Source organism: Charadrius vociferus, unplaced genomic scaffold, assembly GCF_000708025.1.
Source record: "Charadrius vociferus isolate BGI_N301 unplaced genomic scaffold, ASM70802v2 scaffold562, whole genome shotgun sequence".
NCBI classification, from domain to species: Eukaryota; Metazoa; Chordata; class Aves; order Charadriiformes; family Charadriidae; genus Charadrius; species Charadrius vociferus.
This window is the reverse complement of record NW_009647234.1, coordinates 244081-269439: the sequence shown is the minus strand read 5'-3', so window position 1 is coordinate 269439 and position 25359 is coordinate 244081. Positions and strand designations below refer to the sequence as shown.

Sequence of the window (25359 nt, the reverse complement as noted above, 5' to 3'; positions counted from 1 at the left end):
GGCGCCCCGCTCCCGGGGCTGCGGGCACCGCACACGGCGGGACTGGGCCAGGCAATTCGCTGAGATTGATGCAGGGAAAAAGAGCCAAAGCTGTGCCCAGAGATGGGCTTTGCTGCAGCTTTGATGACTCCTTTTAGGGTCTGATGGCAGCTCTGCTCCGCTGAGTTACTGCTCGGAAGGTACGGCACCTGCTCGCCCATCTGTCTGCCCGGCGAGGCTGTCTCCGACCCCCGTAATTGCTGACTGGCTCCCTCCTTTCCTCTCCCTTTAGATCTGCCAGAACCCCCCCACAAGCAGCAAAGCCTCCCAGACTTTCACCTTGAAATGACTCCTTGAATCCCTCCTTTTTTTTTTCCCCCTAGAGCAGAGCTCCACCATCCTCCTTCAGCCTTCTGCTTTTCCGCAGCATTGCCCGCGATGGCATTGCCTGCAGTGGCGCGATGTTCCCCCCGCCGCCGGCTCCTCTCCTCTTCCCTGTTTGCTTCTCCAGAGGGGATCCCACCTTTTATTTGTGTTTGCCTGGTGTCTGCCCAGCCGGGCCCTGATCTCAGCTGGGCGTTACAGTATGTAATTCACCATGAAATTGCTTGGACGTATTCCTGTACCCCCTCTCCCCCAGTCCCGAACTTACACAGCCCATCCCTGCTGCTGTGGAAACGAGCCCACGGGACGCAGGTCGGGTGCCCGCTCGTCGTGCTCGGGTGCTGCGGGAAGAGAAGGTCATAGGCATGGCTGGCAACGTCGGAGGATTTTCTCCATGGCCACGTCCTGTTACGTATTTGTCCAGTTATCTGCTGTATTATTGTGTTTTATTACACTGCTGCTACACTCACATCTGTTTTGTAGCTTTGTGAAGCCAGCAGATAATGTATTTGCACTGGGAGGACTTGCCATATTGGAGTGAAAAATAAATCCAATTCTCTTGATCAGTGTTTGGAGATGAGATGGGGCATCTCAAATTGAATCTAAACCCACCACATTATATGGAAGAAAAAAAAAAAAAAGTTCTCCCTAGTTCAAATCACTGAAATGCGGGAAGACGTTACAAATCTGTGAGGTCCTGGTTTCAGGGACAGTTTGGGTCATTTTGGAAAATTCCGTGCCCAGGGACAAGCCATTTAACTTCGCTGTTTCCCATTTCCCCATGTATAAAATAGCGTGGATTGTATGTTCTCATATAGGTTTTTTTTCACACTCAGACAAAACAGACTAAATACGAAAATTTTGTTACTATCTTCCACGTTTAGAAACAGCTAGCGTCCTTGTTTGACAATACAGTAGTAAATGCGCTAGAAATAACCAGAACAGATGCACACAGACAAATGACACTTCCACAATCTCTGATTTTAAGACAGAACTATGATCTTCCAGTCTAAAGAGCCACGTAACAGAAAAACGCGCTTGTGAGGCTTTGTCACGTGCAGAGCTACGTGTTTTGAGGACGTGTTTTGCATGAGAGGTCAGCCTGGAGGTTTATACAAGCCTTGTGTTAAAGCGTACGCATTTACGGCCATCTCTTGAGGTCCCGGTGATCCCTCGAGAGCCCAGCCCTGCCCTCGGCGCAGTTTGCAGGGTTGGCCTCCCGGGAGGCGGATGGTCGGCAGTGGACCGGGACAGAGAAACCCTCTGGTCTGCCGGGTGTCGGGCAGGGGTAACCCAGAGGGGTTCTTGCAGCTTCTCCTGCGACACTTTGCGGATGCCGCGCTGCTTTGCTGTGCCAACGCCTCCCTGCTCTGGAACCGCTATCAACACAAATGCTGTTCCCCTTTACTTTAGACAGACGCTGCCCTGTTGTACGACGCGGTGCACGTGGTCTCCGTCTGCTACCAGCGCGCCCCTCAGATGACTGTGAACTCCCTGCAGTGCCATCGGCACAAAGCCTGGAGGTTCGGTGGCCGCTTCATGAACTTTATAAAAGAGGTAAAAGCATGGTTTGCAGCTATAATTGCTTCCCACTCACACAGAACTTCCCCAGCAGGAGCACCGCGGCTCCTCAGCACACAGCTATGGCGGCACATGGCAGAGGTTTGGCAGGTACGGGGTTGTAAAACATCCCCCCGCCGGGGCAGGTACAACTGCATGCACAGCGCCAGGCTGCCGAGTGCACCCAGAAAGGAAGAGTCGTGTCTTTGCCTTCAAAATAACATCCGTGCTGCCACGGCAAAACATCCGAAACGAGCTGAAATCTCCCGTGCTGTCACTGAGACTTGCCCTGGCCTCTTCTTGCGTCAACGGCAGCTGGACCGCTCGCTCTCTGAGGCCGTTTCTTAGCAGAGCAATAGCCATTTGCCTTTTACGGGAACATTTGCTTGGGGTCCACAAAGGGCATTCAGTGCCGCTAAATCCCAGTGGCAGCGCTGGCAGCGCTGTGCGCCACTGCCTGTGTGCCGACGAACGGCTTTGGCAGCGCGGTGGCGTTGGCAAGTAGGGAGCCGGGGGAGCGAGGAGGCAGCTTCGTTCCCGCTCTGTTTTCGGTCATTATGATTTCTCTGTGTTAGGTCCACGTAATTGTTTGTTTGCATCTGGCTTAAGCACGCAAGCAGACGCAAAGCACGGGTGATGATGAGCAGTGAGCTCTCCCAGAGACGGCAGCGGAGGGAAGGCGCTGTGCGGGGCAGCCCGTCCTCCCCAGACAGCCCCCGCGCACACCCCCGCACTCACACCCCGGGTTCTGCTCTGTCTGCAAAAACAAGCCCTCAGAGAAGAAAAAAATGAAGGCAGAGCTGCGGGGAGATACTGCAGACCATGCCAGATATGGCTTTGAGATAAACCCCCCTTCTTTGCCCTAAGGCCTTTTAAAACTTCCGTGCCTCTGGCATTTCACATGGGAAGTTGCGAAAGCGGCTGCAGTGTGGGATACGTGACCAGGCCCCATGTGAAAGGCTGGGTATAAAACCCCCTGAAGTTTTTAAACAGAAAAGAGTAGAAGTACGTTGTTAATAGTTCCTATGATTTGTGCGGCAGTATCGCCTACAGCCCCCAGCGCACCCCGAACACGGGCACGTCAGTGCAGCGAGAGCGCACGTACCGCGGGGGCTGCCCGAGCTGCACGGGGCGTGAGCCCGAAGGGAGGAGAAAGGAAGAATCATTCCCATTGCACACAGAGAATGAACTTTTTTCTTAATAGGCACTGAAGATGCTATCTCTCCTCCCTGCCTCTCTCTCTCTCTCCTTTTTCATGTTTTGTTCACTTCTGCAGAAAGCCGCTCCAGCTGGCTGCCAAAAGAGAGTGTAAATAATTTGTTTGGTTGGCTCCTTTTGCAAATTACCCTGAGCCTCACACTCCAGTGCCCGCCTGTTGTTTCCCTTTCTGGCACGGTGTCAGCTCGTTGCAGGGATAAGCTTCCTCCCCACTGCAATCAGAACACACAGTAATTGCTCTCTCTACACTCCCGTAAAGACAAAGCGGCGCTCAGAGGGATGCCTCGCCGCAGACGCCCGCTCCCTCGCCCTGGGCTCCCCGCGGCCAGCGGCACCGCTCCCCCTTTGTGCGCAAACAGCCCACGGCAGCCCCTGCGCTCAGAGCTGATGCTGCTGCATGGACACCACTGCCTTGCTTTTGGCTCACCAGGGTCAGTCCAACCTCCCGGCTCAGAGTGACATGGGATCCTGCTACAAGACTGCTTGTTCCAAGCCAACCCACTTGGGCTTCATTCTTCACATCTTTGTCTGCTCCTGGAAGATCTTCCTGCAGCCTAGAACCAAACCATGAGCTATAAACTACAGGTGTACACCAAACCCATCACTGCTTCTTTGAAGGACGGACTATTTCTGTGTATTTACCTCAATTTTTGCCATGCTGTGCAGCACACAACAACGCTGCAGGGAGATGATGGAGGCAAAGATGAAAAAGCTGATCCACAAGTACCTCATCCCACCTCCAGAAGAGGGTATTTGTACCCTGTTCTCCAATTCGTACCTGCTGTGAAAGTCCCTAACAGGACCTTTGGAAAGAGATCTCCCTTCTCAGACAGGCACTGCGTGCCACCAGTGCTGATCAAGTGGTATAAAGCAGAAGGGGTTATCTTTGCCCAGAGAGGTGGGGGAGTCTCCCCCTCTGGAGCCATCCCAAACCCGCCTGGACGCCGTCCTGTGCCACTGCTGGAGGTGCCCCTGCTCTGGCAGGGGGTGGACTGGGGGAGCTCCAGAGGGCCCTTCCGACCCTCACCAGTCTGGGATGCTGGGATTCTGTGAAAGGGGCCGGGATGATGGCTCTGCCAGCCCCGGGGAGCCACCCTCACCCCATGTGCCATCAGGGCTCCCCAGAAAGCGTGGGGACAGGGCTAGGCACGGGGGCAGGAGACGAGGGGACACGCTCCTCTGCAGCCACCGCTCCCGCCCCGCAGGAGGTGCAGCGCTCAGCACACAGCTGTGTTTGCTGCCGTCGGGTACGTTAAACAATCCGTGTTTTTCCCAGCTCCCGGGGCCTCCGCGGGCTGCGCGTCCCACAGGCAAACCACCTGCGCGCCAAACTCAGCAAACAGCACAGCCTTCCCCAAAACTCACGGGTGGCGAGGCCGGGAGGAGGCTGTTCCTCGGGAATTAATAAGGACGAGCTAGAGGAGCGTATTTACTGGGAAACATGCTGGTCATTCCCCCCTGAGAGTACCACCTTCACCACACTGGGCACGCCAAGCCCCCCCCGGCCTGTGAAGGAAGCGCGTTGATGAGTGAGGAGCGCGTGCGGTCACCCTGCGCCGGGGACGGAGCCCAGGCCCAGCTTGCCGCTGCTGAGATGCGACCGCAAACCCTGCCAGCAGCCCGGTGCTCCTACGGGAGCATCCTCCTTGGGAGAGATGCTGATAGCACGTCTGAGCACCGTCCCCGGGCAGAGCATCGTACACCAACCAGGCTGTCCCATAGCACCTGCTCTGCTAACACAGCCAGCAGCTGATATTTGGGGCTCCCTCGCCTCCTGAATCAGAGAGATGATTAACTCTGGTGGTGCTGCAAAGTGTACAGTGGAAAAGAAAGAGCATCATAGCATAATTTTGTTTCAAAATGAATCTGGACGCCTTTACCCCAAGCTCCTGCTCAGAGCGGGACGAGGTCCCGAGTCAGACCAGGTTGTGTGGGACCTCGTCCAGTCAGGAATTGGAAATTGCCAGGCACGGGGGTTCCCCGGCCCCTTTGGGCACCTGCCCTGTGCTTATACTCCCAAAAACTGAACGAAGGGTACCAGTGCAGTATGCACCCACCAGGTTCCCACGCCTGTTCCAGAAGGACAGAGCCTCCTAGCACGGACTAGCCCTTGGCCTTTCTGGCTCCACTTTCCATCTGAGAGGAAGGAGGGAAGTGTTCAGGACATTTCAGCTTCCACACACCATGGAAGCATCAGCAGGTTCATGCAAAAAAGGATTATTTATGAGCTCGACTGGAGTTGTCCCAAACCCAGGCTCCCTGCAGCCCGGTGTTTATCAGTCCTACAAGGATAAACGCGGCACACAAGGATGCCATGATAAATGCAAGCGGTTTTCTACTGAGTCATCATGTCCTGCAACAGCTGGTGAACACAAAAGGTGCGAACAAAAATTGTAGCAAGGACTGCAAGAGAGTTAAGAAAATCTACAGCTCTGTCTGCAGTCTGAACAGTGACGGAGGTGATTATTAATTAATCATGCTCTTTGGGGAGAAAGAACCAGTATAGGGACTAATTAAAAGAACATACAGTGGAGGGCAAAAGATTCTTTATGGTACCAAGTAACAGCCCTGCTACTTCTTCTCCCTTCCACAGGCTCAATGGGAAGGACTAACGGGACGAATCGTCTTTAATAAAACTAGCGGTTTACGGACAGATTTTGACTTGGATATCATCAGCCTCAAAGAAGATGGTCTCGAAAAGGTAGGCAGGGTTTGTCTTATCTGCGTATGGCTTAGTCTAACTCTGCTACTCAGGCACCGCAGAAAATGGTTGGTGGCCGTATTGTTTCCATGCTTTCTGGGTTTTATATAAAAGAATATTTACTTCGTGGGATTTCTCAGATCCTTTTCCATGCCTCGACCATGACTCACTAGCCCCGAAGTGACGTGCGTGGGATTACAGTCCTTAGCTGTAGAAATGCCTGTAGCACTTTCCTGGGATAGTGGAAGCAGAAGAATCTTTCTGAGCAGCCATTAACCTCCCCTTGCCCGCACCAAAGGTGGAAGGAGTAAAGCCTGTCCCACCCCCCATCTTGCTGGGCTCACTTACAGAACGCTGATTTTTCCCCGAGGAGGCAAAAGCTCTTGAAAGCATCATCTCAGTGTGGTTTCCCACAGTGAACGTTGCCTAATGCTGGGGAATGGCACGGGCTTATTACAGCCCAGGCTTTGGAGGAGGATGCAGTGGGTATTTTTATTTGGTTCTTCTCTGTGTTACCTAAGAGACAATAAGACAAAAAGCCAAGTGTGGTTTCGCCTGGCTGGAGGGGTCTCGTGTTTGCCCGGCCACCCAGAGGCGACGTGGCACAAAGGCTGCAGCCTCAGCTCCTCCTCATTAGTGCAAATCTCTTCTGGGCACAGAAATACAATGCTGATGTGGAAATCTGATTCTCAGGTGTTCATGGGGATTTCATTTCCTTTTCTTCAATTACTTTTTTTTTTTTAAAAAAAAAGCAATATGCAAAGCATTAAAGCTCCTAGAACACGGGTTTCAAGGTGAGATCAGTTCGTTTAAGACAAAAGAGAGCAGCAGTGGCCTGAAGTGGAGAAAGCAGTGCGCAGCGGAGAGCTGACACCAACAGGGAGCAGTGCCGGGGGCTGTGCTCTAATCAGGCTCCAAATAACGTCAGGCGAAGCCACTGACCCCTTTTGCGAGTGATGCCGAGTCCCCGTTCTGCTAAAGGTGTCTTGCAGAGTTACAGGAGAAGGCTGGCGGCCGGGCAGCAAATCTCTTTCTGCAGCAGAATCTGCTCCTCGACGCGCACCGGGTGCCCGCTGGCAGCCGGGGACGAGTGCTGCGTCCCGTACCCCGTGGGCACGGCGACAGGTTCCGCTGCTGCGGGAAACGCCAGCCGGGAGCAGGGGGAGGGAGTTTTCAATTAGCCGTGCAGCAAGCGGCCCAACATGCACAGATGACTTTTCCAGTTAAGGCTGGGGAATTAATCCCACGGTGCCGGTAGGCAGCCCCGGGGCTGGAGGCGGCAGTGTGACCAACCCCGGTGTGGAGGGGACGTCTCCTGCGCGGTGAAGCTCCCGGGACCAAAGAGCCCGGCTTCCCCAGCCCCCTCCTTACAGTTTGTTTTTCCTTCGCTTTGACATAAATTGGTGCCACGCTTTCACACCACAGCAGTAGTTCTTTGCCGCATGTAAAAAATCTCAAGGTCACCACAGCACTCTCCTAGTGGGTATTTTTTGGTGTCAAATACAGAATAAAGAAAACATTTCAAATAAACCCAGTGACCTTCAGTCTCGGCTGCGGTCAGCGGGGCCTGGGCAGGAAGGAGGCGGGAGGGGAGCGGGGGAAGACGCTGAGCAGGAGATGATCTTTGTAGCCTGACGACTTTTTTTTACAAAATATTTTGTTTACAGAGTCTAAACCAAAAAAATCAACGCGTCTCTTTGGAGTACTGCGGCACCGGCGGCCTGCTGGAGAGCTGTGTTGGTAGAATAATAAAAAAATGTGCGAGTATTTGGATACCATGAGAATCTAAATGTTTAAGTGCAACTGCAATATCTATCTGTCAAACTAATACTCCTCAGGTGCACTGGAGAATAGCTGGCACCGGCTGTATTTATTGCTATTGTGTGTCACATAAAGCCCATAGGAAGCCGCCAACCCTTGATGCATACTCCGTACAGCCGTTCAACTTTTGTCTCCAACAATTCAGAGATTTCACAGTTCCCATTATTATTTTTTTGAAAGCTTCTTGTCAACTCTAGAGGGGTTTTAAAGTATCGATGTCAAATCTGTGTTGAAGCTAGGTTTCTGTCAATAGTTAATCTGAAATAACAAAACGCCAAACTACAAACAAATCCCATACGGATTGTGCATTATGTATAATAGCTTATGTTTGTTGAGCTTTAGGATTGAACTCCTGATCCTTATACCTCCTGGATGTTCCAGGGATTACAGGAGTATTAACTAAACCTAATTACATGTAGTTTGACTATCTGACTTGCACAGTTCTCTTAATGCACTTTTTTTTTTCTGTCCTTTTTTAATATTTTAAACTGATTAATTCAGTCTTAAGTGCCATGTATTTAATTTTCTTACAGAAAACTTAGCAAGGCATAGTTAACTGAGTCTGCAGCGCTGCTAGCGGGGGCCTCCAAGACTTGCTTCTCTTTTCCTAAGCACAATAATAATCTTTTGACATTGCAGCTGTTGCGTGATCGAAGGGAGATACGGGGGATTGCTTAGGTTTTACCTGAAATATTTAGAGCCTTTCACAAAGTTCATGGAAACTCTTCCAGAATTTATGATTATTTTTTTTTTTGCCAGGCAGCATTGCTCATTACAAAGTCTCTTTTTGGGGATGCAGTAAAACCAAGCCCTCCCCTTGGACTGCTGAAGAGGTTGAAGAATGTTAAAAATAGCAATAAATAAAATCGGAGAAGTTCCTGGCTCCCCAGTGGGTCTGAGCTATCTGCCTTTGGTTTCTCTCTGAGCCCTGTCTCACAGTTTGACCCTACAGATGGATCGTTCTGTTCCCATTTCCATGTGGGGTTTTCTTTTTGTCTCACTGTCAGGCTGCTGTGTGGCCACCCTGCTCCGTCTCTTGGCAGCAGTTCCATATTTCTCCAGCTTTCCTGGCGTTTTATCTCACCGTCACAGTCCTTTAGCCAGTCCTGCCTTCAAAGTTTGTTCTAAAGCCTCCCCTGCACCGCGGAGATCAGGTTAACAGGCTTAGAGTTGCCCAGATGACTTCTCTTAGAGACATACTTTGCTATTTCTGGGTCAATGGACTTCTTCAAAGTCCAATAATTCATCGAAGTTGACAGCTTGAGGAAAACAGAGCACCTCAAACGGAGGAGGGACGTGGGTGCGTTGCCCGTGCCCGTGCCCGCGCAGGTCTGCCGCCGTTCCCTCCCCCGGGTTTGCTGCCAGGACCGAGACCTCCCACTGCGCTGGACTGCCCCGACGGGGTGACCGGGGCCCTTCCAGGGGGACCTGTTCGCAATGTGCGTCCCGTCTGCCACAGCGCAGAGGACAGGAATGGTCCCTGCCGGGGCTCGGCAGAGGTCGTCAAGTCATTTTTAACTTTCCCCACCAAAGCAAATTGGTGGGAAAATTAAAAAGAAAGGAAATGGCCTCATATTTGTATTTGCTTTCTTTTGTCCTGCTTTCTCTTTGCCCAGTGTTGACTCTTCAGCATGGTTTGATTGTTTGCTCTGTGCCATACCTTTGCAAATTATTCATTCGGCCCCTAAATTCCAGTCATCGTCATCTCCTTTCATGGACCTGCGTCAGAGGGCAGCAGAAGGGTTGTTTATTATACGTGTGCAGCTGGAGTGACCCGCAACCGAAGGGTTAATGTAAATTTTCTATTTCGGTGATACAAGATAATAATTTCAGCGGCTGTTTACTGTAGATGAAAGCAGCGAGCTCCATTTTCCAGACAAGTGGGATGCTGAGAGCCAGCCAGGGATGTAAGCCAGGTGCTCATGCGTTCGCTTGCCTGCTTTCTTTCAGGTTGGAGCGTGGAGCCCTTCTGATGGTTTGAACATCACAGAAATTTCCAAAGGACGAGGGCCTAATGTCACAGACTCGCTGAGCAACAGATCTCTGATTGTCACCACTGTCCTGGTAGGAGACTGCAAGCCTCTCTTTTTCCTCCACCCACAAATCTCAGGCATGTCTGGTATCTCTGGGAATTATCAGCATCCCAGTACAGACTCGCTGGTCCTCTGGAAAGCCGAGCAGGGCACAGAGAGCCCCTGCGTGCGGGCTGGGCTCAGCGGGGCACCGCGGTGCCCATGCACCCGCACCGAGCTGACCTGCGGCATCCTCCGATGCCACCGCTCCCGAGCAGGCTGCCAGGCACCTCGTGGCAGAGAGGGAGGCTGGCACGGGCCAGCTGGAACCACGCGCGCTCCCCGTGCCCAGGAGGCTGCTGCATGTCCCTGCTGAGCTCCTCCGCTTCAGCTGCCCGGCCCGGTCCCCGGTCCCCCCTCGCTCCCTGCATGCGGTGGGCGCGGGAGGTTTGCGGGTGCTGAGCCCCAGGAAAGCTCCAGGTTGTCCGTTTATCACCAGCGGCTGTGCGCCGCTGTCAGATGGCACTGCTGCCTCAGATGGGAGCGTTCTTGTTACAGGAGAAAACGCTAAGAACAACCAGACACCCTGGCTTAGCTGTGACAATCGAGTTTCTTCCCCGCTCTTAAGTACATATTTGATAAACTAGCTCAGAGTAATGCCGTTATCCAGCAAACCACGGTTGCTTAACAGGTCTCCTCCGCTTCCAACTGTCACGCTGCATTTTGTTCTCACATTTGCTATTGGATTTGACGGCAGGCATCAGATCAGAATGAATTTTTATTTGCTATCTAATGAATTATGACTAGTGGCATTGGTTTCTATATGGCTGTATTACACGGCGCAGGCTCATGGCATGTCACCAGGAAGCAACATAAAACATCAGCCGTTGGACAGCCTAACCACAATTGGGTCTGAATTAGGGTTTTGCCAATGGAAATGTTTTTGGCCCCTTTATGTTCCATATTTTCAGGGACCATAAAGGTATATATGGTAAGGAGCCAGCTGGGGATGCACTCCCCAGTCCGGAGCAGTGTGATCCCTCGTGAGGTCCTTTCCTTCCCAAAAGGACGTGACCTGACGGAGTGGGGTTTTGTATTATAGAAGGAACGGGACCAAGAAAATGCTCAGAGGAGAACAGAGGTAGGAAACCCACGGTCCAGGGCAGAAGAAGGGCTGGAACCAAAGGTCTTGTGTCACTCCACAGGAGGTTAGCAGGATGGAAGCAGGCAGAATACGAGCCAAATACAGATGCTGCTGCAGCTTTCCTTGCAAATTAGCCACCCCTTCTAACAAACTTCCCATTCATCATCAATATTTGTTCCAATGAAACACTTAAAGTCCCTCTCTCTGAGTCAGGTACAGGCTCAGCTCTTTGACTGCGCTCAGTAACACACCACTTTCGTGTCCCAGCACGCAAGGGAGACTGGAGAAGTTCCTTCCCTTCCCAGTCCAAAAGTTTTCTACCGCGCCAGTCCCGTGGGACAGCGATGGGTCGCGCTCACAGGGCAGTCTGCGCGGGGCAGCGTTCCTGTGCCGTGCGCACTAGCGGAGTCGGTGGCAGCAACGGTTCCCCCCAGCTACGGTTATCGAAATGAATCGTCACATCAGGAGTTACTGCACAACAGTAGAGAAATGACGGAGCAAAAGGCACTTTAACAATTCAACGTGCATCAGATTGTAAGAGTGCTCCCGTTGAGCCCCTTGCAGCAGTGTGTGGGCACTCGGGCACGATACACGCACGGTTTGATTGTTTGCTTGTTTCTTTTGCATTGAAGCATTCTTGGTGGGTTCAGGAAGCAGAAATTTAAGCAGTGTTTCTCTAACAGGCCAACCGGAGAGCGCTGCCATGCCGGTTTAGTTCACTTGCGCAAGGTAACCGAGAGGGCTGCCCGTGCCTGTAGGTGAGAGATGCAAATTTTTAGGGCAACATGAATAACACATCACATCAAGTCACTCCCAGGTGGAGGCTCAGGATCAGCTCTAAGGGGACTGTTCATTCCGTACTGTGGCTGGATGAAACTCAGCAGAAGTTACACAGTGACTCCTCTTCCCCACCACCACCACCCCACTGCCTTTAATGAGAACTGTGCGGCACATCGGGGAGAACTCCCGGGCTGGGAGGAGGGCTGGTGGCGGCGGGGGAAGGCGGAGGGTCGGCAGCAGAGCTGTCTGCGCTGGGAGCTGGAGGAGCAGCCGACCGCGCGGCGAGGCCGAGGGGCAGCAGAGGAGCTCAGGAGTGGCATATCAGTGAGAGCTGTATGGACAGGACTGAGGGAAACCAGAAAAGATGCGTCTTGTCAGGGGTCAGCGGCACGGCCAGAGCTGTGGAAACGTCTGGGTCTGGGGTGCGATAATCACTGTACCTCAAAGGCCGTGGCATAATGCAAGATGATGGAGCCAGGAGGAGACCTGTCAGCCATCTGCCTTTGACATGCTTTTTTGGGGCAGCATTTTCATCTCAAACTCCGTGAGCACGTACAAATGACATAATCTACAAGGGCGGTATCAGTTCCTATTAATTGTGCCATTCCTTGGGCCTGCACGCGTGCCACGGGGTGTCTACCTCGAAACCACAGCTGTCCCAAAATTCCCCTGCCTGCAGGAGGGCGAAATGTGCTTAGACCCGACTTCTGCAATAATTGCATTTTCATATACTGGATTCTAATAAAAAAAATACAACCCTGAATTTTATTTGCATTTGCAACACCGCTTTGTGCTTTTGCACTGGTGTAAATGATTGTAGAAAAGCCATAGGAGGAACCTTTAAAAGGAAAAGCATAAAAGGTTATTTTTTCCCTTTTTGCTCATATTGCAGTGACTCGTTGGAAGAGAAATATTACCCCAGCAGCCAGCGCCACTCTCCCCAAGCAATATGGGAACTGTGAAGTTATGAAATTGAGGGCACCTTCACTGAGAAATCGATTAGCAAACCGAGAGAGCTTGTGAATTGGATGTCTGGCCATTTTCAGTAATAAATTGTGAAATAGTCCGTGAATAAGTGGTTCACAGAGTTCAGAATTACCCCCTAGGAAATGTTTGAGACCTGGAGATACATTACTGAAGCGAGTGGCGTCCCAATGTTCAGTGCTTCGGCTGTTAAATATGTATGTAATCCCTACAGCGCTGCCCAAAATTAATAGTGCTTTACGGCTGCTCTGGAGCCGGTGTATTTATATCAGGATCCATAGATTCAGCTGATTCACAAACAAAGCACTAATTCCAGAGAAGAAAGTGGAGGAGGAGGCCACAGGGAGAGCGGGATTAAACTGCGCTGCGCGTGACTCTATAGGCGTGATGTTATCAGTTTTGCTGTAGAATTCTGCGCATAGAGCTTCACGTGCTCTCTCCTCCTCTCCCTCCCTTGCTTCGAGGCAGAGGTACCTCCTGCCCACCCCGGGGGTGGCAGAGGTCTCCCGTGGCGGAGGTGGGGGCTGACCGGTCGCACTGGGAGACGCGAGCCGCCTTTTTTCAGCACGGGGGGGACGCCAGCAGACACGGCTCGCTCACCAGAGCAAAGCATGAGCCCTCCCCTGCCGGCCACCCCGCGGGCAGGGCCGGTAGCCGTGCAGATACCTTCAATTCAAGCCACGAATCAACTGCGGTTGCCGTCCCGTCCTCCCCTTTGCCTTCAGCTTTTGCCTGCCGCCCACCACCTTGTGCCATTGCCATCTGTCCTCTACACGCTTTCTCCCTGGGGCTCCCCAGTGTCCCTCGTCCCCGGTGACTGCCCGAGCCTCATAGTCCCCCAAGGGCCGCGCCGTTTGCTGTGTGCTAACTTCACCCGCCAGCCCCGCTGCAGAGTCAGGGAGCCACAGGGCAAAGGCGGCTGCAAAGCACTTTATTAGTTATTTGGGATTTGCGCTGGTGCTTGGCACTGCTGTGATTAGACACCCCCAGCCTTCCCAGGGCAGGCGGGACGGGAGCAGACGGCAGGAGCTCTCTGGGCAGCAGTAGGGCCCCGTACCCCATCAGCTAGCGCTGGCCGAGAGAATAGCAGGCTAAACCGGGGAACGTTTTGGGCTGGCCACCAGCCGTGCACGGCTCCATCCCTCCGTATTTAACCCCCCAGCCTCCTGCTCGCCGCGGAGAAGGACGGGTCCTGTGGAGCAGGTCGGCTGCGTCTCCGCTGTGCAGCACCTGGGGTGGGATTTGCCCTCTCCCCTTTCATTGTTTCTCAACACTCTTCATTTTCAGAGCATGAAATGGTTATTTTCCTCCCTGAAATCCTACCAAATGGAAAACAGTTGGCTGCTCAGAAGAGACAAAATTAAATTTTGTGGGGTAAACAAGGTTGCTAATTAGCTGATGTGCTGTGCAAAGTTAATTTATTCCCAACATGTCACGGTGCCAGCCCTGCCTGAAGAGCCTGTGCCACGTGGCTCAGGTTGACCCGCAGAGGCGGCCCTGCCTCCGGCGGGAGCTGGGACCACCACTCACCCATAACGGGGACCTTTTGCCTTCCCGTGTGCAGGAAGAGCCCTTTGTCATGTTCCGTAAGTCCGACACGGCCCTGTTCGGGAACGACCGCTTTGAGGGTTACTGCATCGACCTCCTGAAGGAGCTGGCCATCATCCTGGGCTTCACCTACGAGATCCGGCTGGTGGAGGATGGCAAGTACGGGGCGCAGGATGAGAAGGGGCAGTGGAACGGCATGATCAAGGAGCTCATCGACCACGTGAGTGAGGCCCACGTGTGGCATGGGCAGCCGAGGGCTGTCCCCGGGGCTTTCTGCCTGGGCTGGGATGGGTCTCCACTGCAGGAGCAGAGAGCTCCTACCCCCGCCTGCGCTCTGCCCGTGTTGCGCGGTTTGTCAGAGGAGTATCTCTTTGTCTGACTCTTCCAAATACTCGTTTGGAGCTTCTGAAAATGGACATTTTCACAGTACAGAAATGGGCTCCGTGGCTTTGGCTGCAGTCCGTGGTGGGATGCAGGCTGGGCGCGCGCAGGGGAGGGAAGGGGCTTCTCCGAGGGCCGGCTGCACGTGGGCTCTGCCGTGGTGGCAGCACGGCCGCACGGGCAGGAGCGGTGTGTGCCTGCCCTAGTCCCCCGTGGACACTGCTGCTCTGCCCCTGACTAACACGGGCCGGGGCACAGCACCGAGGTGGCTCAGGGACCCCAGACGTGTGCCAGACACAGCCCAGCTGAATCCAGATGATGTATCCAGACTGCAAGAGCAGGTGTACAGGGGACAGTTTCACATATTTTATTTTATTTTTTATAAATGAAGCTTATTTTCTAAAATCTCCTGGGACACAGAGCTCTCCCTCCAACACAGCAGCTGTGGTTTTCCTTCCACGGCCACTTCTAGAAGCCCATTAAACAGCAGTGAAACGGTCGTGGCAGCTTTACTCTCACAGCCGCCAAAAAGTCGCCTAGTCTCAAACCTCGACTCGAGCCAGCGGTTGCTCAGTTTCCTAATTAGATATTTTGCCTCCAGCCCATCCTGTGATCCCAGAAGCCCAGTTAGGGAGGTGAGGAAAGCTGGTGTTTTCATGAATCTCTGATTCCCAGAAAAGGTCTCTGGAAGAAAAGATCAGGACAAAATTAACTGATGATCTCTGCAGCACAGGCAGCAGTATAAGCCGTCCTGGAGCTGTAACACAGCTCTCTGCTCCTGAATATCCTGCTCAAGTGGTGCAGCCCTTGGACCACCTCTCAGGTTCCCAGCTACATTTTGAAAACATTGCCTAAGCAGAAAAGAGACAAAAATAATCCCACGTACGTAGCAGCTGTGATGCTCTTACAGTTCATGTGAGAAGAATGTATTTGCTGGGTGAGTCACTTCAGTAAATGAGCTTTGCTGTGAACAGATAACGGCGCATTGTCTGGCGGTGAGACTGCGGAGCTGGGGCTCGGGGATCTGGGTTGCGTTTCCGGATTTGGCTCGTCTGCCCTAAATGACATTGGACAAGTTGCTTCTGTGCAATGTTTCCTCCATCTGTAAAATGCAGATGATAATGATTATGTCCCTTATAGGGACAAAGTGATGCTTAATCAGTTTGCGAAGAGCGCTGTAGTCCTTCGATGGCTCACCCTGGAGAAGCGGGCAGTGCGGCAAGGGCACGCAAGGACAGCCCTTGGGGGAGCAGGACGCCGTGTCTCTCAGGGGAATACGCCACAGGCTGTGCAAGCCCGCCTTTGCGGGTCTGCTTCCAGAAAACTCCACACAGCTCAAAACACCGATTCTGTAGTCTCTTATGCAACAGCCTCGCTACGTTAGACAAGTGACCCTCAGCATCCCAGCGGAAGCGGCTGGTGCTTTGCTGCTCCGAGTGGTGTGTGTGACATAGACAGGAAGAGAGGCAGAGCGCAGGCTGCGGTCCTCGGCAGCGTGCTCCGGGACACGGCCTCCTGCGGTCCCGCACCCACTGCTGCGAGCGGAGTCTGTGGCTCTCAGGGCAGAGTATCTGTAGTGTAGGGCTCTAAAGAAGTAAATCACTCCAAAGCGGCAAATAAGATACCAGGAACAGAAGCCGGACCATCATTTAGTCTAAAGCACGACCCTTCCAATGTCCTGCACGAAGTTATAGGGCTCTTGGGAGGCTTTCAGCCATTCCCAAAGCTGTGGTCAGAAGAAGGTCTGGGGAACAACCTCATTAAGTAACACAGAATTCATGGTCAACCTGCATTAAAGTATTTCTTGGCTAACTATTGAAAAGGCAGATTAACATAACTGCAACAGGAAAGGATCAAATCCACTCTTCTTGCAAGTTTTACTGTAGTGTTAAGTTTGAACTCCGCTTTCGAACAGGCGTGGTTGGGCGCACGCCTCGGGGTGATTCATAGCCACTGCCCAAACCCCATATGAAGCCATTATTTTCTTTATCTGCATGTCATTGCTTTTTATAGCACTGTTTATGTAAAGCATTAAAAAGTGAAACTGCAACCAGATGGGGCCCTTCCTCAGCAGCAAAGCATCTTCAGATTGTGTGGGGAAAGGAACAACTGATTGGCACTTTGCAATGGGAAAGTTCAAACTTATTTCCCACCTAGCAGGAAAAGTGTTGGAGACAGCATTCAAACAAAGTTGTAGTGATGAGAACAGGGCTGCCCACACCGAGTCTGGTATTGGGGCTGGCCTTCCTCCATATCCAGTGTCTCCTCCTCATAAAAGAATTGGGATTGTTCAGGTGGGAGCATAATGCTGGTAGGATTTGTGAGGTCCAAACACCCGCACCAGAAAGTCTCTGCATTGTTGATGACCCACTTAACTCGGGTGCATCTGCGACTGACCCCCCAGGACGGCGGTGATGCGCCAGCCCCGGGGCGCTGAGCTCGTGTCCAGCCTGGCTGAATGTCCTGTGCACGTCAGCGTGCTCCTGAGGTGCAGTAAGAGGCTAAAAGGGTGATTGTCATCACTCGGAAGGGCTGAGAGCTGAGGGAACGGCAGATGCTGTGTACCAGGAACAGCCTGATCCGAGGCTGAAATTCAGTGAAAAGGAGATGGGCAAAGCAGGGGGCAGTGCGTGACGCGGGACGGCCATCACGGGGGCTGGGAAATGCGGCCAGAGCGGAGCCGGGCGTAGGCGGCAGGCAGGGTAGCCCGGGTAGGTATGTAATTATAGTGTTTCAGGGGTGACGGTGCTGCCACGCAAAGGTGTAAATCACAGCGCATGTGACGGAGGATGTGCTGTTTACACAGTGAGCTCTCATGGCACGTTTTGGAGTCTCGCATCATCCTCCTTCCCCTGTCCTCTCTGATCCAGACATGCCTGGCCATAGGCAGGGATGCCTTCGGCTGTGATCCTTTGTAAAATTGCTGTGTTTCTAGTCTGGCCTTAAGCATAAACAGGAAAAGCAACAGCAGTGAGAGCAGCTGACAGCGTGACCCTGTCTTCCAGGTCCCCAGCAGCAGATCTGGAGAAGACAGCCTCATGCAGTTAGATGCAAAAACCCTGCCCCGCTGCCTTTCATCTGCTGCTCCTCCCTCACCACAAAAAAAAATCCTTCTTTTGAGGGAGTTCAGTCCTTTCCCTGGAGAACTAGACTCTCTGCTCACCGCGGTTTGCTGTTTATTGTCACTCTCCCCGGGCACTGCCGCGGAGGAGCCTCCGTCAGATGGGCTGCGGAAGCTGAACTCGCTCTCTGCGCTGCCATTTGGGGAGGGTCGGGGCACCCGGCTGACACCGAGAAGCTCCTGTGCCCTGCATCCCTAACAAACGGGGAACCTGGCAACTGTCAAATCTCCTCCTTTCATCAGCAGCGAACCGTTATTGATGTTTATTCATAGAAATCATTATTGATACAAGCAAAACTACACTGTGCATTGTGGCCCATCCATTCTGATTTATAAATTCTAGTTGTCTGGCAAAATAATGCCTGCAAATCTTCCCTATTGTTTGTGGGCAGAATCACATAAAACCAGCAGAATGAGTTGTTCTGGACATTTTGCACAAACTTGTTCACAAATAAAACTTGTCTTCTGCTAAGACAGTGCATATCAAATTTCCATTCAATCTCAAACTTCATGTGGGAATAAAAAAGGTATGAAAAATAATAGGGTTTCTAATGGAAATCCCTGCCAATGGTAACTATAGAGAAGATGTAATGTCTATCCTTAGGGACGATTTATGACAGTTGATTTAACACTTTCACAATAAATGGGCATTTATTGACAGTAAATTCTGGCAGGAATACATACAGCACCACATTGCCACATTCCCATTAATGTTCCTGCACCGGTGGATGTTTATGTCAAGTGTTGTGAACTGGGGCTTCATTTGGAAGCCACTGGGCCAGGAATAGGAAAAAAACAATTTTGTGGGATGAAGCATCCCCCATCTCGTTTAGACACTGCAGGAACTCAGCATCAGGGAAGAGATGGAAATAAGCCAAAACAGCTGGCTGCACTTTCTCCTTTTGCGCTCTCCTTAATTGGGTGGATTCATATTTATCATATTCAGCGATCAGGGGATGGAGCATACTGACGTCTACACTGGGAGCCCTGAGGTCTCTGCTTGCTTCTGCAGGTCTCTCTGGTCCTGCCTTTCCCTCCCCTGCTTTGCTCGCCTGCCAGTAACTCATAGGATGGTGCTTGTCTCTAAAAATACAGCCGTTCTCACTGGGATCCTACAGCCTTTGACATCTCTTAGGCACAATTAATAGTAGTTCTGTCTCTGAGGAACTTCCCTGAAGAAAAGATTACAAGGAGCCCAACAGGACTTCATGGCCCTCATTTCTCCTCTTCGGCTAACAGCTAGGTTTTCCCTGCCAACATCTGTTCTTAATTCACCACTGATATAAAATAAATTCATTGACAAAAATTACCTCTAAATTAGGACTGAAATTGTAGGAGCATCCATTAAGAGCTGGAGTCAGACAATTAAGGCTGAACCCCTGCGCACGGAGCACGCGGTGGCACGCGGAGGCACGGCTGGGATGCTGCCGGGCATGACCTCGCTCTCCCCCGAGCATCACTTCTCCCGCTGAATGTGTGTCCCCGGCCAGCACGAGGGGAGGGCTGAGGGCACATGGCTCTCGGCAGAGCGCTCCGACACGTGCTAAAGCAGCCGCCCCTCTGTCTCCAAGCCGGGGCCGCCTCTGGGATGCAGTGCCCAGGGACGGCCGGGTGCTGGCTCTGCCGCAGGGGAAGATGCAGAAGGATGCAGCAGCGAGGCCAGCACGCTGCGGGCCGTGCTGGGAGAGGGTGCCGGGGCACAGCGTGGCGGCCCTGCGAGCACCGCGGGGAACGGGCAGCGATGGACCCGAAGCGATGGGAGGGTGGGAGCAGGAGAGCAGAAAAGCGCTGCAGCCCCAGCGCTGGAGGGGCGGTGGCGAGAGAGACTGAGGGAGGAAAGTGTCGCTGCTGCCAGACAGACACCTGAATAACAATTAAATAAGTAAAATATGCACTATTTACCTGTCTCTCAGGCAACGCACACATAATTAGTTTATGTAAATACCTAACTCAGATTGGCAAAATAAGCACAGAGGCAGCTTATTTTCGTGAATAAATATTTATCTTGGTGCTTATGCTGTTCGTGGGCTCTGCTGTGACTGGCCGTCACGCACAGCTTTCCTCCGGTGGAGGTCGGACGCTGCAGGATTTCCACAGTGACCGTGGCTGTGCGAGAGCTGTTCTGACCCGCGGGCCACGTTCCCGTGATAACTGAGAACTTGAAGATAAGACTTAGCATTTTCTGATAAAAGTCAAATATCTCTGCAGCAAATATAATCCTCCATCCACTGAACGCCTGGTGAACCCACATCAGTTCCACCCAAGTGAAAATGCTGTAACGCTGGGTGAATAAGGAGATTCAATCCCTTGAAGGTGTGTTAGAGAAGTGTCTGCATTTGGTGTGTAGCCGCATTGGCAACACTCATCTTTCTGGCCTCAATTCAGCAGAACACTTAGGAACATACATAAGACTTGGAAGGCGTGCAAGCTCCAGTAAAAGAGAAGCGCGTGCTTAAGTGGTTTTGCTGGATAAGGGCCTTTAAGCTACCAGCACTTGCTATAATTCCTCATTTTTAATAAAACCCATCTTACTGTGCAACAGCATAAAAGCTGGGGCTGAGGGAAGGAACCAGTCAGGGCCTGATAATTGACTTCCCGGTTTGTAATGTCAGAGCATGACAAATGAAAGCTTCACCCTTGGTGGGTTTTGATTTAGATCCTCTCAGTCAGCAAACCCTTAATTAGAGGCCACCTTCAGAAAAATCTGCATTGATAAAAAGGATATCGAAGTGCAGCCCCGTCCTGGCTGTAATAGCTCGGGACACCGCAGCAGACTGCGCTCCCTCATGCCCGCTCCATCCTGCCCGTGTGTGACATTTACTGCCAAGGACACGGGGCTGTGATCAAATCACGGGAGCTGCTGAAATGACACAGTAAAATTTTATTTCTGCACTAAAGGCGTTTTGATCCTTGGGCATCCATGCAGATTCCTCTCTCTTCATTTTTTGTGGGAAAGCATAAACTCCTCGCTGTTACTTAGCTCGCTCTATCATTTTGACAAATTTGGCTTAGGATCCTTCAGACAGGCAGTTGCTGGCGAGCACTGACCACAGAACTGCTCATTTGTTTCCTCCTTCAGAAAAATCCATAGCCAATTCCTTCAATATCTCCTTCAGTTTTCCCTGTTGAGTCAGGACACCCACGCAGAAGTGACGGAGCAGCTGAAACGCTGCATTTCTTTTGCCATTTTTGCCTTGTGACTTTGGAGACTGGAAAGCCAAAATCCTCGCGTGTGCTGTACCGTGGGGAGAGCAGCCGAGCTCCAAACCTGGCGGGGACCCTCCGCCGGGACGCGGCTCTGCTCCCGAGACGCAGAACTTCGCCTCCGGCAGCACAGCCGGCGCTGCCCGTCCCTTCCAAAAACCACTGTCCTTCGGTGTCCGTCAGTGTCACCACAACTGGCACCACAGCGCTCACTCGGAACACTTTGTTTCTGTTTTCTCTAAGTTTTGGCAAATGCCAGCGATGGAAAGGTACACTTTCTGTACCAAGCTGGTTCTAAAATATCTTTCCATTTGGAAGTGACACGGAAAGGGAACCAACCAGGGCTCGGGTAAAGAACCATGTTAGAAAAAAAATACCCTTGTTAGAGAATTCCTGAAACTGTTCTGTTCAGGACCTCTAAAGCTTTGTGCTTTGGAGCGGAGACCCTCTCGTACACACACGTATACACATGTAACGGATAAAAAGCCCAGATCCCTGTATTTAAAAATATTCCACTGACTTTTGTCACAGAATTTGCAAGGTCAAATGAAATCATTGGTCTGACCTTCCTCCACACCACCGGCCAGAGATCCTCACCAACTTCTACAGTGAACCCGTAGCTCCTGTTGGAGTACAGCATGTTCTAGCAGGACAGCTGGTACTGATTTGAAGTTTGCAAGTAATGACAAATCCACTATATCTCTGGGTAATTACCGCTCATGGTTAATTTAGAATTTTAATTTTCAGACCCAGATGTTAAATAAATCTTGCCCAGGTATGCTCTGCGCCTGGCACGGGGGGTACTGCTCAACTTCAGAAACGCAGTTTATGTGTCTGCATTTCCCCTGAAGGCAGTGACACCGAAGGGGGGACTGCACGCCCCGGGCGAGGCAGGTGGCACTGGGGTGGCCTTGCAGGTGTTAATGAAGGGGGTTTGGGGAACCCGAATGAATGTTTAGCGAGGGGAAATGAACTCGTCTCCTGAGCAACAGAGAGAGGTTGTATGTGGTTGCCCAATGAATCAGCCCAGAAATGATTAAATAACAGAAAGAATAGAAAGAAACACAATTCATACAAGAAGTCGGGATGAAGAATATGCTCATCTGAAATTCCTCGTGCAGCTCAGACAGTTCCAGCATGACGAGCTGTGAAGTCCACCATTAATTAGCAGAAGCGATTCCCCGGTGGGGTTTGCAGCCGTACGCACGGCACGGACCTGACGGGAACCCCGTGATGGTTTCGCTCACTCCCACCGGCCGCGCACCCTTGGAGAGTCCTGCAGCGCTCCTGCCCTACGCCGCAGCTTCCTCAGAACCAGCCTGCGCAGTATGACCGTGAAGTCGACTGAGGGGAAAGAAATTGAACCTTTTACCTCACGCTGCTACGATATTGCTTCCTGCAACTTCATTCCCGAGTGGGCTCCCTCTGCGACGGCCTCCTCTCGCAGCAGCATCGGGAGGAAGGCCAACAACAACAAATCATCTCTGCCAACGGCGGGATTCGCACACAGCAGACTCTCTGATGTAGAGGGTTCTGCGGCAAGAAGCGAGTACAGCGAGGGCGGCAGATGTTTTATACCAATTTAAGACATAATTGTTCTGACCATTGTAGAAGAGCCGATCAAAACGGGCTCATTGCACGTAGGCAAAAGCCACAGAGATTGTAAGACCTCTCTGTTGCCTGTGCTGTGTTTCGCTAGCTGACACCAACCGAAAATCTATACAATGAAAGTCCTAGAGTATAACGAGGGAACAACAGCCTGTTTCGCTCTCCAGCCCACTGATTTAGATCAGGAACAACTCTCTTAAAAATGGTAAATATATTCACACTACCACCTCCAGAGTCTCACCCAGCGTGTTTACAGACCCTCCATCCGTGTCACGGTTTCGTTCAGGTGACGAAAAGTCTTTGTAATAACTGGGCTGTGTTATGGGGACATGGTTTAGAAGTGGTTTTGTCAGGGTGGGTTAATGGTTGGACTTGATGTTCTCAAAGGTGCCTTCCAACCTCAGCAATTCTCTGATTCTATGTCAGCTCCACGTTCCGCCGGTCTGCCTGAGGTGGTTGCTGTGTCTGATGTCCCCAGACCCGTCCCCGGTCCCTCACCCGGCAGCGGTGGAGCAGAGCTCACAGAAAGCTGCGCAGACCCCCTCGCGTGCGGCGCAGTGCGGCTCTGACGGCGGCTTTGCCTTCGCTGCACGGCGAGGTGGAGGGGCGGAAGGGAAGGGGATGTGGAGCGCAGGCAGGGCCGGGCGCAGAGCGCCCCACCGACCCGGGGACACGGACAGCAGGTCCAGCCCGGCGCTGGCGGAGGCTCAGGGCAGCCGTGCCCCATCCCCAGGGAGTGAGGAGCCCCAGGGCTGTGCTTTGGGGGTGCAATACTGCAGTGTGACTGCTGTGGGTGTTTCTAAGGGGGTGGAAACACCTCTGTTTCTAACGCCTTCTTTCTCCCTCCGTGTTGCTCACAGAAAGCTGATCTGGCCGTTGCTCCTCTCACCATCACCCACGTTCGGGAGAAAGCGATAGACTTCTCCAAGCCCTTTATGACCCTGGGGGTCAGCATCTTGTACCGCAAGCCCAACGGGACCAACCCCAGCGTGTTCTCCTTCCTCAACCCCCTGTCTCCTGACATCTGGATGTACATCCTCCTTGCCTACCTGGGCGTCAGCTGCGTGCTCTTTGTCATCGCCAGGTAAGGGGACGCCAGTGCCACCCCACCCGACTGCCATCATGCCACATCTGCTGCCATGCCAAGACGCCCTCCCCACGCTCAGATCTGTTTTGCTGCCCGGTGTGTCGCAGGGATCCAACCCCCCAGGGGAGGTGCAGCATTAAACCCGTGTCGTTAATGAAACGACTTTTGGTCCATTACCCGAAGGCAGGCGGGTCTCTTGGCGTGGGGCCGCTCACGGCTGTCAGACTCCCGTGCCCTGTCCTCTTTCACACCTGCATCTCAGGGTGGTTGTAGAGGTGATGCAAACCCTGTGCTGAAAATTAAAGATGAGCCATCCACAGGGGAAATTTGTTTCCTTCTTCGCTACCTCCAGCCTGTGTTATATCCTTTGTACTGCTTTGCCACACCAAATGTGCTTGTCTTTGTTTGCTTTATTAACACAAACCTGTGAGCCTCTTTTGCTGTATCAGGGCAGGCAGTTCCACAGATTTAGTAGACTTCCAGTACAAAAGAATTTTAAAATGTGCTTTCTTTTGTGATTTTAGAAGCTTCATTGCCTTTTCATTTCATTGGCACCTCCCTGGTATAACGAAGGGTAATGGGACATCCGATATTTCTGCTCTGTATCGTTCCCCACCAGTCGTACTCCTGTTAGGTCGCTTCCCACCCACCTTCTCCAGGGGTAGCGCAGTCTCTCCGCTGTGTCCTGGACACAAAGCTGCCGAGTCCCGCACCATTTTCAGCTCCTGTCTCTGAACCCTCCACCAGCAAAGCTCTCACAAACACTTCCCTATATCAAAAGAATGGAAAATCCGTTGCTACGGATCAGACAATGTGTCTGTTTACAAAATTAATATGCATCTAATTAGCATGTTTAAAACCTCTATATTTAAAAGCAGCATAATTTGCATATATTTGCATGTGTTATTAATTTCACAGCGTCTTTGATGAGAGGCACAGTCCAGGGCTGCTCTCAATACGTGATTCCACCTTTCCAAACCAGAACAAAGCATTTGCCTCCCTCCTGCGGGGCAGCCGCCCTCCCCAGCCTCGCACAGCCCTTGCTGCATGTTTAAATATTTTGTGTAAATACTGCGTCCAGGGAAGTTTCCTAAGCATGATCTGCAGTTCGACACTCGTTTCTCGTTTCTTCCAGTTCAAGTTATGCCAGTGGTGCCTTCAGAAACCTCCCCTCTACCCCCCCCACCTTGGACTGGGGCTCTGCGCAGACCCCTGCCCCCGAGGGCTGCCTCGCACAGCTTTCCTCAGAGCGTCCCTCAGAAACCAGCTCCTATCTAATGCACTGACATCAATCAGATAGTCAAAGTAAAGATTAAATACGAAACCAGCAACCAGAATCCATTAACCCTCATGTTACAACAAATCTGCAATTTTCAACATCCCTCAGGTCCGTGGAGGCATTTAGAGATGATTTCCTGAGTTTACTATGTAATATCCTAATTACACATAACAGCAGTTGTCAAAGTAAACTCGGCTTAGCAGACAGCAGTAGTGCTCCAAACCATCTGGGATGGGGAAGAGCTACATCGCCCGATCCTGCCCCTGCAGAGGTGCAGAGCCGGAGAGGTCGCCCTTCCCCCTCAGAGGACACAGAAGGCCCTCCATGTTCAAGATTTTCACTGCAATCGTTCCCCTTCCCGGGCTTTGCTCCGCATCTCTATCAGATGGCCGTGCAGTGGGTTTCCGGGCGCTCTCCTGAGGTCCCACAGAAGCTGTCTGAGCACGGACGGCTTTGCAGGCTGTTTGCACGGCGCCCGCCGGGAGCACAGCCCCGGGCTCTCGCAGCGCTGCGGTACCACCGGCAACTCATAACAACAACCGAGCGGT

The 25359-nt window shown here is 52.2% G+C and overlaps 1 protein-coding gene across 1 annotated transcript in view; it reads left to right on the top strand.

Annotated features, from left to right (window-relative positions):
* GRIK3 (glutamate receptor, ionotropic, kainate 3) overlaps positions 1–25359 on the top strand; it is a 124486-nt gene that overhangs the window by 83023 nt on the left and 16104 nt on the right. The window contains exons 10-14 of the mRNA XM_009879870.1: positions 1777–1920; positions 5735–5842; positions 9614–9727; positions 14148–14351; positions 23306–23529. Coding sequence (XP_009878172.1) covers positions 1777–1920; positions 5735–5842; positions 9614–9727; positions 14148–14351; positions 23306–23529 — 794 coding nt within the window. The remainder of the gene's footprint in view (positions 1–1776; positions 1921–5734; positions 5843–9613; positions 9728–14147; positions 14352–23305; positions 23530–25359) is intronic.